Source organism: Myodes glareolus, chromosome 9, assembly GCF_982192425.1.
Source record: "Myodes glareolus chromosome 9, mMyoGla1.1, whole genome shotgun sequence".
NCBI lineage: Eukaryota > Metazoa > Chordata > Mammalia > Rodentia > Cricetidae > Myodes > Myodes glareolus.
Genome location: NC_142034.1, coordinates 62524024 through 62538215, shown reverse-complemented (window position 1 = coordinate 62538215; position 14192 = coordinate 62524024). Strand labels below are relative to the sequence as shown.

The 14192-nt window shown below is 43.8% G+C and overlaps 1 protein-coding gene across 9 annotated transcripts in view; it reads right to left on the bottom strand.

Annotated features, from left to right (window-relative positions):
* Positions 1 to 702: 702 nt before the first annotated feature.
* Prpsap2 (phosphoribosyl pyrophosphate synthetase associated protein 2) overlaps positions 703 to 14192 on the bottom strand; it is a 35380-nt gene continuing 21890 nt past the window's right edge. For all 9 annotated transcript variants that reach the window (XM_085695049.2, XM_085695053.2, XM_085695051.2 and 6 more), the window contains 4 exons: positions 10507 to 10655; positions 6168 to 6238; positions 2475 to 2621; positions 703 to 1332 (listed from right to left, as the gene is read on the bottom strand). In XM_085695049.2, the coding sequence (XP_085551175.1) occupies positions 1174 to 1332; positions 2475 to 2621; positions 6168 to 6238; positions 10507 to 10655 (526 nt within the window). In that variant the 3' untranslated portion in view covers positions 703 to 1173. The remainder of the gene's footprint in view (positions 1333 to 2474; positions 2622 to 6167; positions 6239 to 10506; positions 10656 to 14192) is intronic.

Below are 14192 nucleotides of genomic sequence, written 5' to 3'. Positions count from 1 at the left end.
TGGCCCCCCAAAAAGCCAAGAGTAAAACATCACACAACATTTTGGTGCCCCACATCAGGTTTCAATTGTTCTCCCTTTTTCTTTTTTAAAACAAAAAACAAAAAAACTTGTTGCTGTCTTTTAATCCACAGCTGTCTGAACCATAAACTACAACTCCGTGGCTAACAGCAGTGGTTAGGCCATGAGGGCAGCAGCCTGAGGAAATTCTGCAAGTAGCTCATAGCCTCACCTTCTCGCCTGTCTGTCTAAAAGCCCTGGTGCTTCTCGCCCCTCTTCCCTTCCACCTGGCTCCTCCCTACTACTTCCTGTCAGCAGGTGAATTTTATTTAATCAAACACATCTTTGCATCATTAAACAAATGTTCCAGAGCATCAATAAAAGTAACACACCTTAAAATAATATTCTACATCTTGGTCTGAGGATTGGCTGGACTCTAAAGAAAACAGAGTCCTAAAATATCCACATTATGTAAAAAAAGAAAAAAAAAAGGAAAAAAAAGAAAACAGAGTCACATTGATGAAGCCGTGAGCCCCGCTCTGTGTCAAGAATTGCAGGCTTTTGAGGACCTGTAAGACCCAGGACTGCATCATCAGACACTGAGCTATGAGCACAGCTCAGAAGCTGAAGAGATGAGTGAGTGACTCGGGTCTTCAGTGGCTGTCTATTCCAGATACAGAAAACTGACTGTCTATATACAGAGGCTTAAACAAACATGAGGTTTTATTTTTGCTTTGTTGCAGAGAATAAATAGCCACATACGCTATATGCCCATTATAAAAGCATTTCTAAAACTGTCACTGGAACCAACAGTAGCTTTTTGACTATAGATAGTAGACAGCAGGTCATTTTATTTAACTTTTTTGAATACTTGGATCAAGCAACTTTAAAAAAAGGCTGAGCTTAAAAACCTCATCAAGTGTTATCTTTTTTGGTTACACTAAAAATGATCAGGTTTTAACTTATTTTATTTCAGAGGAGGTCTTTCTGTTATAAAAATTACCCCCAAACTCACAAAAACCTAAACTGACATTACAAAGTTGGTCCTTGTCCCATCACAGGAGTCACTCAGGAGAATGTGGGGAGGGAAAGAGTGCCTGGCCAGGCAAGGGCCCTCCCAGCATGCACGCTGGCCTTCCCACGTGACCAGTGGGAGTTCTGCCATGGGAGCAATGTTCAGTCATCTAAGCCTATGTTTCTGAACAGGTAGGACATAGACTCTCCGTTGTGAATGCGGCGGATGGCTTCTGAGAGGATCATGCTGATGTCCACGGTTTTGATCTTGGGGCACTGGAGCTTCTGGATTTCATGTGGGATGGTGTTAGTGACCACCACCTGTGAGTCACAAGAAACAAGAGCATCAGACGCCAAGCGGCTTCAGGGCTGGGGTGTGACTCATGGCAGAGTGTATGCTTGGTGTATGAAGGTCTGGGTTCAGCCCCAGTACTGCAACAGAACAGAACAAAGCCAAACTTGGAAAACAGAGCAAATCCAGCCAATGTCACGGCTTCATCTGAGGTTCACCCTGCTGGGGGGGGCCTGTCGTCCCCCACAGCTTCTGAGGTTTACCGGGTCCAGGACCTGCTCTTTCCCACAGCTCCTGCTTCCATTAGGGCAAAGCTGCTCAAGCTTCAAGATCTGATGACCTCATTCCTATCAGTGCAGACTCAGTCCATATGACGCCGACAAATGTTGGGAAAAATGTGGAGAAACTGGAACTCCTGTTCACTGCTGTGGGGCTGGAGTTGCTCTCCTTCCCAACTGTGGGGAGACCTGACTCCTGAAAGCTGTCCTCTGACTACATGAGCACCCACATTCACACACACGACACACACAAAACAGATACAAATTAATTTTAAAAGATGCAAACAACCCAAGCTTCCAATAACTTAGGAAGAGATAGCATGTAGCTCAGCCCACTGCAGAGCATTTTTCAGGCATGGAGACTTACTACATCTTGAAAACACTACGTCCAGTCACAGACGACCACAGTGTGAAATGGGCACATGGGCAAATCCACAGAGAAATAAGGCAATGTTAACTAAGAGGTCGTGTGCAGTAAGAGCTCACAGGGGATGTTTCTTCTTAAGTCAGTTGCATGCCCAGCATACAACTGGAGCATTCTAAACACCACTGTAAGTCATAACTGAATCAGGTCATACCTCATTCAAATGGGAAAGCGCCACAGTAAATAAAATGCAAACACAATCAACTTTTCATCCACTCCCCCACTCCACCCCCATTTTTAAGGGTTTGTTTTTTTGTTTTTGAGACATGATCTCATTCTGTAGCTCAAACTGACATAGAACTCACGGCAAGCCTCCTGTCTCGGCCTCTCCAATGCTGAGATTAAAGTCACAAGCTACCCTATTGGTTTGCATCTTCTCTTCTTAATGAAAATGAGCTTGTACTTGTTCTACTCTGTTAAGGATTCAAGCAGTCAGTACCAAGGCAGCCCAGTGATGCAGCACTACTACCTCATCAATGGCAGACTCTTCAATCAGCCGGGGGGCATCAGAGGATAACAGGCCGTGAGTTGCCATCACAAAGATCTTATATGCGCCTCTTTCCTTCAGGGTCTCTGCTGCAGCAAGAAAGCTGTCCACGTCATCAATGATGTCATCCTGTCAAATCAAAGACAGAGCAAAAGGCACATCAACACCTGTAAAGACAGGCCGGACAAGCAGGAAGAAAGAAGAGCCAGGGCACCTACGACAGTCTCGACAGAATGGTGGCATGTTCCTGCGCCTGCACCCCCACAGCCCTCCTAGGCCTCTCACACAAGTCACCTCCCACACAGCACCTGCTACTTGCCAGAAAGCTCCTGGCACACTCAAGGCCTTGGGAGGTGGGGAGGTCTGTGGGACGACTTTGAAATACACAGGAAAGCTTTTTTTTGGATGCTTTCAACTCTGAGTAATGGAACTACTTACTTTAAAGGCTTCCCCAAGCACTTTCTCATACTTTCTTACTCCCTGTATGGGAAAACATGACATGGTGGGTTTGTCTGACTTTTGGTCTTATGTTGTTCAGGGTGTTCCGAAGGCCTGGGCTCAAGTGATTCTCCCACCTTAGCTGGGAGTACATACAAGCCCACACCAGTGTGCCCAGCTAAGCAATTTCTCTGAAAAACTTCTCAATTATATTTACTTATCTGTATATATGTATGGGTGCATGAGTACCATATCACATATGTAGAGGTCAGAGATTAAACAGTCTGGTCTACAGAGTGAGTTTCAGGACAGTCAGGACTATGTAGAAAGATCTGTCTTTAGAAAAAACATTTTTAAGAGTATAATGGATGTCAGCTAGCTTGACAGTTCTTTTGTATTTCATTTTTTTGTGGATTTGTTCCTGTATTTGTGTATATACTGTGTGGAGTGCATGCCGTAGCATGCACATTACTCAACCACAGTTGAGCAAGATGGAGAGTCTTAGCGAGGGTGTCTACTGCTGTGATAGACACCACGACCAAAGCAACTTGGGGAGAAAAGGGTGTATTTCAGCTTACAGTTTCACAACATAGTCCATCAGCAAGGGACTCAGGCAGGAACCTGGAGGCCGGAGCTGGTGCAGAGGCCACGGAGGGGTGCTGCTTACTGTGCTTACTGGTTTGCTCAGCCTGCTTTTTTATAGAACCTAGGACCACCAACTCAGGGATGGAACTACCCACAATCGGCCCCCATCAATCACAAATTAAGAAAATACACCACAGGCTTGCACACAGACCAGTGTAGTAGGGGCATTTTCTCAGCTCAGGTTTCCTCTTCCAAAATGACTCTAGTCTGTGTTAAGAGGACATAGAAACTAGCCACCATATAGAGGAAGCATGGTCAAGAGTCTGCAGGACCTCTCTCAAGGTTTTCATTCTTTTTGTAAACCTATAATTACCTCAAAATAAAATGCTGGTTTTTAAATTTGGGGTTTGTGCATATGTGAATATGTTCTATGTTTTTGAATGCAGGCAGCCTCTGTGCAAGTCAGAGGACTTGTGCAAGCCTCAGGTACTGCTGTTACCCACTTTACACTTTGTCTGAGACAGGGTCTCTATTTGCTGGTACATATGTTGACTCAGGAGCTTCTGGGAGGGAATTCTGTCTTTGTCTGCAACTCCCCACAGAAGCACTGAGGTTAAAGATGTACGACCTGGCTTTATGAGGGCTCTGGGAATTCAAGTTCAGGTGCTCATGTCATGAGGTAAGCACTTTGAACCATTTATTGATAGTGTGCATGTGAGCATGCGTGAACGTATGTGTACACATGCCATGGCATGCATGTGGAAGCTGGAGGACAACCTATGGCCATCAGTTCTGCCTTTCAACAACTGCATGTGCTCGAGGGATTGGACTCAGGCCATCAGGCTTTACCTGCTGAGCTACCTCGGCTGGTCCTTGTTTGTTTTTTAAAAGCACAGCTGAGTTGAGGCTTAAAGTACAAACTTGTAATCCCAGCTTCTAGAAAGGCTGAGGCAAGAAGACTATGAGTCGGAGTCCTGACTAAAATGAAGAACTAGTTCAAGGCCAGCCTAAGCAACTCTGCTTCAGAATACAGGGCTGGGGATATAGTTCAACAGGAGACATTTGTCTAGCACAAACAGAGCCATAGGTTCAATCCTTAGTACTAGAGGAAAAAGAAACACAGATCTGCTATGACAGCTGCCATGCTCGATCTGCACCTTCCACCACTACCTTTGTGTTCACGAAACAACTGTGGGATGACGTGGGACATGTACCTGAAAAGGGTACAAGCAAAACCACCAAACAACAGGAAAAAGTACAAGGCACCCATGATGCAGAGTGGGAGCCTGTTACAGCACTTTCAAACCCAGTGATTCCAGTCATCCCCACTAAAAGTTCTTGGATGACGCACCAGGAAACGGATGCAAGGATGCTCAAAGCAATGTCATTGGGAATTAGAAAAAACTGTCTTGGAACCAGTGAGATGGGTCAGCAGGTGACTCAACTGCAAATGAGTCTGACACCAAGTATGATCCTTGAGCCCCATATGGTGACAGGGGATAAGTGACTCCCACAAACTGTTCTTTAACCTTCACATGCACATATGTCTACATACATATACTCACAGATAAACATAAGGAAATAAGAAAGCTGTCCAATGCAGAGAATAGATGCATCCGCTGTGTTGTAACATGGCACACCATTCAGTGGCGAAGACTGAAGTACCACTAACTAGGTGGTCAGCCACAGCATGGACCAAGTCATCATGGGAACACACACACTATAGGAACACGCAAGCCTTCATTTTTTTTTTTAATGTGTATGAGTGTTTTGCCTGTGTGTTTTGGATCCCCTGGAACTAGAGTTACAGACAACTGTAAGCTGCCATGTGGGTGCTGGGAAATGAACCTGGATCCTCTGTAGGAAGAGCAAATGTACTAACCACTGAGCGGCCTCTCCAGCCCCAATGTTCAGGTCTTTCACCTTTAGAAACAGTACTCTTGGCATACTGTAAAGTTCAGTAATGTCATGAATGGGAGGCTCTCTCTGGGGAGAGAAGAGACCAGGAAAAGCCTAGAAATGCTTGTGGCCCCTGGTCCCATGCTCTCTATTCAGGGAGCAGTGAGCTGCAGGTGTCTGATCCATTCTTCAGTCTACCATTTACTATGTGCATATAAAATGATGTGTGAGTTTTAGGTTAGGTACCAAAACCAAGGCCTTAATGAACTACAACCCTTACTGCCAATCTGTGTTTAAAACTTTAATCAATTTGGTCCCTTACTTTAACCATAAAAATAACAACTCTCAAATTATGGAAATAAACAGCTGTGCCATATTCAGGTAACCATACAGACTGTTTATTCTCTCTCTCTCTCTCTCTCTCTCTCTCTCTCTCTCTCTCTCTCTCGGTTTTCCAACATAAGGTTTCCCTGTGTAGCTCTGTTCATCCTGGGACTTGCTCTGTAGACCAGGCTGGCCTCATAGAGATCCTCTTGCCTTTGCTTTCTGAGTGTTGGGATTAAAGGTGTACACCACCACTGCCCGGCTCCTGTGTTTTTCCTTAAACTATTACCATTTTTCTGTTTGGGGCCAAAATTAACATAGAGCACAAAGCAGCAACCAACATGATACTTACCTGGCCACACCACCCCATGGTCTTCATGCACACAATTACAAGTAAGACAGCAGAGTGACAATAAGAGAACTACATACCACAATGATGGCAATCCTTCCTCCGACGTCACCAACAACTGTGATTGGGGGCTTTTCTTTAGGAATCAGCACTGGTTAGAATGAAACACATACCTCAGTGCCTATGCTCAAAGGTAGAACAAAGACTTAAAAGGTTTTAAGTAGTTAATGTCACAGGTCATGGTGGTGCATGCCTTCAATCCCAGTACTCAGGAAGCAGAGGCAGGTTCATCTCTGAATTTGAAGCCAGCCTGGTCTACAGATAAGAGTTCTAGGACAGTCAGGGCTACACAGAGAAATCTTGTCTCAAAAATCAAAAGCAAATTAATGTTTTATGAAAAGTTCCCAATACTTAGGAGGGAAAGGAACTCCCTCAATTGATGGTGGACTATAAAATTCCCAGGTAGCATAAAGCCCAATAATACTGCCTAAAAAAGGAACAAGTCAAGGACATCCCATGCACCACTGCTGCCCAGGATTACGTAGGGTATGTGAGCCAAGGAAAGAACAAAAGGCATCCGGATCAGAGGGGAGTCCTGAAACACCTCTAACAGATGGTGCGCCTCTGTTACAGAACACCCCAAGAAATCCTGAAGCACAGCCCAAGTGAGCACAGGACACTGCCATCAGCAGGGTTCCTGTTCAAATCTCAATTGTCCCTCATAGACTTGTGGTTTGAATGACTGGTCCCTAGTTGTGGCACATTGAAGCTGGTGGAACATTTGGAAAATGAGGCCTGGCTGACAGAAATAGGTTAGCAGGAACAAACCTCTAAGGGCTATACCCAACCCTGATTACGGTCTAGTACTTTCTGCTTCCCAGGCTGCAGCTACGCGAACTGTCGCCAACTGTCACTACCTTATGTCACTGATTAAGACTCACCACACCATGTATTCCCTACACTGATACAACGAACTCTCTGACATTGGAAACCAAAACCAAACCTTCCCACCCTTAAGTTGCTTCTGTCATGTATTTTATCAAAGTGACAATAAAAGGGATAAATCCACGCAGAGAGCCTGGTATTTCTTCTTCTGATGGTAAGCAGTGACTACTCCAAAGGTGAATTACAAACCCCAGGCTGTGGATATGGCTCAGCAGTTAAAATACTTGCTGTATAAGTGGCAAACATGAGAACTGGAATTCAGGTCCCTAGAACCCAGATAAACATTAAGTGGGTATGGCAGCCCATCAGCCAGCAATTGAAGGTAAAGACAGGGATTCCCTGGACCAAGCTAGCTGGCTAGACTATATGTACTGGTAAGCTCTGGTTCAAGTGAGAGATACCCCAACTTAACACATAATATGGAGAGCAAATGAGGAAGACTTTGAATGTTAACCTTTGGCCTCTACATGAATACAGAAACATGCACACACACACACACACACACACGCACACACACACACACTCTCTCTCTCTCTTATATATACACTTATCACATGTATTTACAAAATAAAGGGGAGGGAAACAATACACAACATACACAATATCACATATATCTACAAAATAAAGGGGAAGCAATATACATATGCACATCACACACACACAAATAAGGGAGAAAAAGCAATCTTGCATGTATAAGTAGTCAAGCAATAAAACATATGGGGATAACCTTAACCAAGGAACTAAGAACATCTGAAAACTAAAATGTGGCTTCAAGAAATGAAAGAAAACAAGATTCTTTGACATTGCATCAAATACCAAACAACAATTGAAAATATAAACTGGACTTCATTAAATTAAACTTTTTGTACACCAAAGGACACTTATCAAGACAGAAAAAAGAACTCCCAGGATGAGACAGCATTTAAACACTGTCTCTCTGGTGAGAGTCTGGTATCATTCAACTTGATAACAAAAGCCAAACAACCAATTAAAAATTGTGAATAGATATTTCTCTAAAGCAGCAGATACACACAGCCTGACACAAACACCACCTGACATTACTAGTCACTGGAGAAACACAACCACAGCAAAATGCCATTCACACCCACAGAATGGCTGGATTTTTAAGAAATTTTAATTTTGGAGAGATTGGAGCCCTCATGTATTGCTGATACAGAATTGAACAGCTGGTGCCTGCAGTTAATATCTTTTGCTGTCTTCAAGAAGACCTGGGTTTTGTTCCTAGCATCTACATGGCAGTTCACAATCATCTGCTAACTCTAGTTCCAGGGAGTCTGATGCCCTCTTCTGGACTCTGGGGTTAACAGGCCTGCCATGCATACACAGGCAAAATATTCATGCATAAAAAGATATGTGAGTTTCGTGGTTTTTTTAAGAAGTGATGCAACAGTACATCTACAGTGCAAAACAGGTAGTTTTTCAAAGAGTTAAACATGATCAACAGGTTGGCAAGCAGTTCCTAGGTATACAGCCAAAAGAAAGGAAACCTGATGTCCACAGAGAAATTCATTCAGCCATGAATGCACACAACAGTGGCAGACACAAAAATGACAGGCACAGCCTAAATTTCTACCAGATAGCAGATATCTACTATGTGACACAGTAGCATGCCAGGACCGTGGGCCTCCTGGCTTTGCTCCTCCATTCTGGTCAGGCTCCCTCCCTGCACCAGCTCTCCAGAAGACACAAATGTTAAGTCATGAGGACATCTCTGAGCAGTGCCATTCTCCTCTTAGATCTTAAAAGATGGTCCCCAGCGTAATGGTCTGTCCTGTCCCTTTAAGAGACAAGCCCTGCCCACTCCCACCTACCCCGACCACCAAGGCACTTCTGTCTCTCTCCCTTCTCCCCATCTCCTCTGTTTCTCTTTTCCTCTGCCTCTCTCTGCTCTTCCCCTTCTCCCCTTTCATTTTCCCCTCTATAACCCACTAAATAAATATCCAATCTCACTCTGCATGGTGTGCCTATCCATCTCAGTCTCTCACCCACCGCATGGCTCCTTGCCTGGGACCCGGCTGCCTTTGTGGCCCTCCTTGGTCTCATGGTCTGCTGCCCATTGCTGCCACTTGAGGACCTGCAGCGTTTTTTACTTAAACCATAACATTGGTGTTGTGACTCGGTGTCTATTCCACTTTGTATTCTGGAAGCATATACTTAATCAACAGGAAAAGGAGGGTAGATTAAAGCTAGAGAAAAAACTCCTTCAGAACGACACTCTGAGTTTCACCCATTTCTGTATAAGATGATATTTATGTAAGACTTGGGACTTTTGAGTTGTTACTAGAACCAAGTCAAGACTTAATTGGAGTCGGGCAGTGGTAGCACACACCTTTAATCCCAGCACTTGGGAGGCAGAGGCAGGTGGTTGTCTGTGAGTTCAAGGTCAGTCTGGTCTACAGAGCTAGTTCCAGGATAGGCTCCAAAGCTACACAGAGAAACCCTGTCTGGAAAAACAAAAAAGGCTTAATTGGAATGAATTTTTAGGGCTATTGGCTGGAATGATACATGATACATTTTGCAAGTGAGATGGACATGGGTTTAGAGGCTAAAAAGTGAAATATTGTGCTCTGATGGCTACAAGCTACTGCAGTAATTTAGAAGTTGGGCTGTTACAATTTGCATTTGATATAATACTGAACAGTTTTGTGCATAAAGAAGCCTCCTGCCTGTGCCAGCATGCACTGAAAAGACAGATACATGCAGCTCCTGAGGTACAGCCCAAGTCTAAACTGCAGAACATTTTCCTAGTCTTTCCTAAATGTGGGAGGTTAACAGGTACCATAATTCAACCAGAAAGGGTATTATCAGTTTTTGCCAACTCAAAAAGTTAAGAGAGGGACTAGGAAGATGGTTCAGGAAGTAAAGCACTTGCATGAGGACTGAGTTTGGGTCCCCAGCACCTACATTAAAAACAAATAGATCTGGATGTAATGGTGTGTACTTGTAATTCCCAGGGTGGAGAGGGTAAGACAAGGGGCCCCTGGGGTTTGCTGCCTAACCAGTCTAGACAATAGGTGACTCCAGGCCAGTGAGAGACCTTGTCAAAAAACAAACAAAAAGATGGAAAGCACTGAGAAAAATACCTAACATGGATCTCTGGCTTCCATGTGCATGTGTAACTGCAAATAGACATGAGTGTGCATGTGAACACACACACCAAAGAGAATTCGTGGGCTGCAGAAGTGGCTCTGTGGTTAAGAGCACTGGCTATTCTTCCAAAGGACCTGAGTTTGGTTCCTAGCACCAAGGTGCTCAGAATATCCTGTGACTCCAGCTCTAAGGCATCTGATGTCACTTTCTGTATTTGCACACATATGGCATACACATAAAAACCAAAAATAAATAGTAAATAACTAGTAATAATTTTAAGAAGAGAATTTATATTAAAATATCCACTCTACAAATTCAAGCAGCTCAGAGAAAAGTGACAAAAAAGTACTTGTGGACACTTACTTGGGATCTCCAGGCTGGGGTGGATGGCAGCTACACTCCTGACCATGGGTGGGGAGTGCCGGCCATCCACCAAGTCAGACTCAGCATCCTGTGCTTCTCCGTGGATCACTGCAATTCCCAGTCGCAGACGCTCTGCAAAAGATTGTGCCCTGCAAAGAACAGCAGATGAAAAACCACACAGGACCTCGGCCTGTTAAGGTCTGGGCAAGACACTTAAGGACATAAGCAAAATGTCTCTCCCAAAGGAGTAATTACAAAAGAAAATGACTGCCAGGTTGTGGTACACACCTTTAATTACAGCACTTGGGAGGAAGAGGCTGGTAGATCCCTGAGTTCAGGGCCAGCTTGGTCTACAGAGCGAGTTCAAGGACAGTCAGGGCTACATAGAGAAACTGTGTCTGGAAAAACAAAAACCCCAAACTAAAACTAACCAATCAAACAAACAAAACAAAAGAGAATAACCACTTAAGACTCAGGAAGACTGAGCGTAGAACCTACAAATGAGCTGTTTTCATCAGTAAATGAGAAGCTAAGTGTTAAGGAACTGCCTTGAAGCCTCAAGTTTCCTTTCTTGCAATTGCTAATACTATCTGCCAGACTTCTCTGAGAATCAATCATATAAAACAAAGTCCATTAAACAGTCTTTAAAGCACTACATATTAATTTTTTAAAGCTTTATGAAGGTACAATGAGAACACAAGAAACTACATACTCCAAGCACACAACTTTACAACCTCTGAGAGATCTGTGTATTGCTGCTTAAGTATTTACTTATCCATAGGAAATTGAGTGAGTTCCATTTCTCATTTAAAATTTTTTATTAAGGATTTTTATTTTACTTTTTTTGGGGGGCGGGGAGGGGTTCTGAGACAGGGTTTCTGTTTAGTTTTGGAGCCTGTCCTGGAACTCATTCTGTAACTAGGGTAGCCTTAAACTTAGAGATCTACCTTCCTCTGCCTCCCAAGTGCTGGGATTAAAGGTGTGCATGCTACTACTGCCTATTTCACTTTTAATTATATGTACAGATGTGTCTGTTGTGGGTATATGCACACGAGTGTAGTTGCCTGTGGAGGGCAGAAGAGGGTTTTGGATCCCGGGAACTATCCTCTGTACCTGGTTGTGAGTTACTTGATATGGCTGCTGGGTTTGGACAGAGTCTCACTATGTAGAGCAGGCTGTCCTGAAATTCAAAGTGATCCTCCTACCTCTGCCTCCCAAGTGCTGAGATTAAAGGCATGCACCCAGCATATATACGGACCTTTTGCAAATTTACTAAAGTGACTGTTAGTCCTGATATCGTTTTCCAAAGTCCATCAGATTTCCTATGTAAGTGAAGAAGTCATCACTGCATCCACACACATTTTGATTGTTTACCTGCACAACCCAAAACCTCAGTACCATCTGAATACAAATGAAAGAACAGACACTTCTGTCTTGTTCTAGAACTGGGGGGCAGCATCAGTTTTCAACATTGAGATGTCAACTCTAAGGTTTTTTACAGATCTTTACATGAAGAAAAAGTTCCCTTCTATTCTTAGTTTGCTTAAGCTGGATTGTCAAATCTTTGAGTCTGAGATAATTATGTGGCTTCTCTTTTTTTGTTCTTTTAACATGACATTCACAGACCTTTCATAGCTGCCATATCAACCTCAGGCTCCTGAGCCAACTCAAAGGGCATGATGTGTTCATCTTTTGTACACTGTTAATTCAGTTTGCTACCATGGTGTTTTAGAACTTTCCCTCTTGGTTCACTTAAATCAGCTATCAGCAATGAAGTCTCAGAATTAGGTGAAAGCATCTACTGATCACTGACCATTTTTCTGGAAATGTTTATAAAGTTAGCATTCACTCTCCCATAAATGTGTCACAGAATCCACCATTAAAATCTGGACCTCACTGGGTGTGGTGGTTCATGGGCGCAATCCCAGCTATGGAGACTAAAGCAGGAGTAATGCTTTAAATTCAAGGCCAGTGTGAGCTACAGAAAAGACCTTGTCAAAAAAAAAAAAAAGATAGTTTGTATGACTTTAGTCATTAACAAAAAATTGTTTTGATATGTCATGTGTATGCAGTGCCTACGGAGGCCAGAAGAGGGTGTCAGATTCCCTGGAACTGGAATTTGAGGTAATTCTTAGCCACCTCTTCTGCATTTTTTAAAACTATATGTATATATATTTATTTAATTTTACATGTGTGAGTGTTTTGTCTATAAGTATGCATGTGCACAAGTGTGTTTGGTGCTCAAAGAGGCCAGCAGAGATTTTTGTGAGCTTCTACTGTGAATAAAAATCAGGTCCTCTAGAAGAACAGCCAGTGCTTTTAACTGCTGAGCCATCTATCTCTCCAGTTCCAACTTTAATAATTTTAAACTCAGACCTTCTTTACAGCTCAAAATGTCCATTCTGTTGTCTCCTGGTGGAGTCCCTAGCTGACCTGGGCTCAGCAGTCTTCCTGATGCTGCTGTGTTCTGCTGGTGGCTGACAGGGAGGGTAAGACTGCCGACCATCCCTGAGGACACACCCACTTCTCCTTATAGTTACTGTATTTTGAAAGAAACCCTGCTACTTAGCTCACAATGACTGCAATTTATCACAGCCTCCTGAAGAAGTGACCTTTCCTCCTTTTGAGGGTGATGACCTTTCGGTGAGAGCAGGCTCTCCAGAAGAGGAGAGGAAACAGAAAAAGCACTGGCTGCAGAGCCCCAGTTCCTACTTTATGGATGTGAAATGCCCAGGATGCTATAAAATATAAAATCCCCACAGCTGCCTCACTGTACTGTCAGCCCACAGGCGAAAAAGCGTGGCTGATGGAAGCAGCACTGCAAACACATGACACAAGATGAGTGGGAACCATCCCAGGAAACACATTGTAGGAAAAAAAAAAAGGAATAACCCTTTCTCATCATGAAAGACCGTCCTTACTCCTGGGAGTGTTCGTCTCCCCGGCTGTCAGTGTCAGCACAGCCACTTCGGCTTCCATTTACTCACTCTCCCATGTCTGTCACTGTCCTAGTCTGGTGACAGACTATGGCCTAAATCAACCTCCTGATCACAGTCCACACTGAGGGAAGCCAAGACAGGAACTCAAGCAGAGACCCCAATTACATAGGACCCAGCAATTCTAGTCTTGCTTTCCCAGCACCAATAACAATTAAAAACAACCTTTATCCACAAGCTCACAATAACTAGAGGGAAACAAGGGGGAGGGAGAGACCATCTCAGTCACAGGGATAACACTTAGATGACATCAGGAGCCAGGCTAGGAAACAATTCCCCGGGGGTGGGGAGGGGAGGCAGAACCTCCCTGGTACAGTTGAACGAAGTGCTGCTACAAGGCTAGACACCTAGACTCAGGTTCAGTCACTGTCAAGGTACATTTTTAGAGAGACATAATGCCTCTTTCAGTGGAAAGTGTGATATCACAGTAACACACGTACCTTAATTGTCCTGTGACACCTAAGTCAGTCACCTGTTGGCTTGGTCTTATCGAGAAGTGAATTCACATTTCTAAGGGAAATATGAAGAACCTGTGCCAGACACTTAAACATAAAAGGTGATCTATATGTGTACATCTGTCTGAGCTCAGAGAAAAGAGCTGAGTCACAGAGGGAGAATCTTTTATTAGGAATTACCGAATACCCCAATATTTATGATTTGGTATTGGGGGTTAGGGTGTGGCTCAATGGC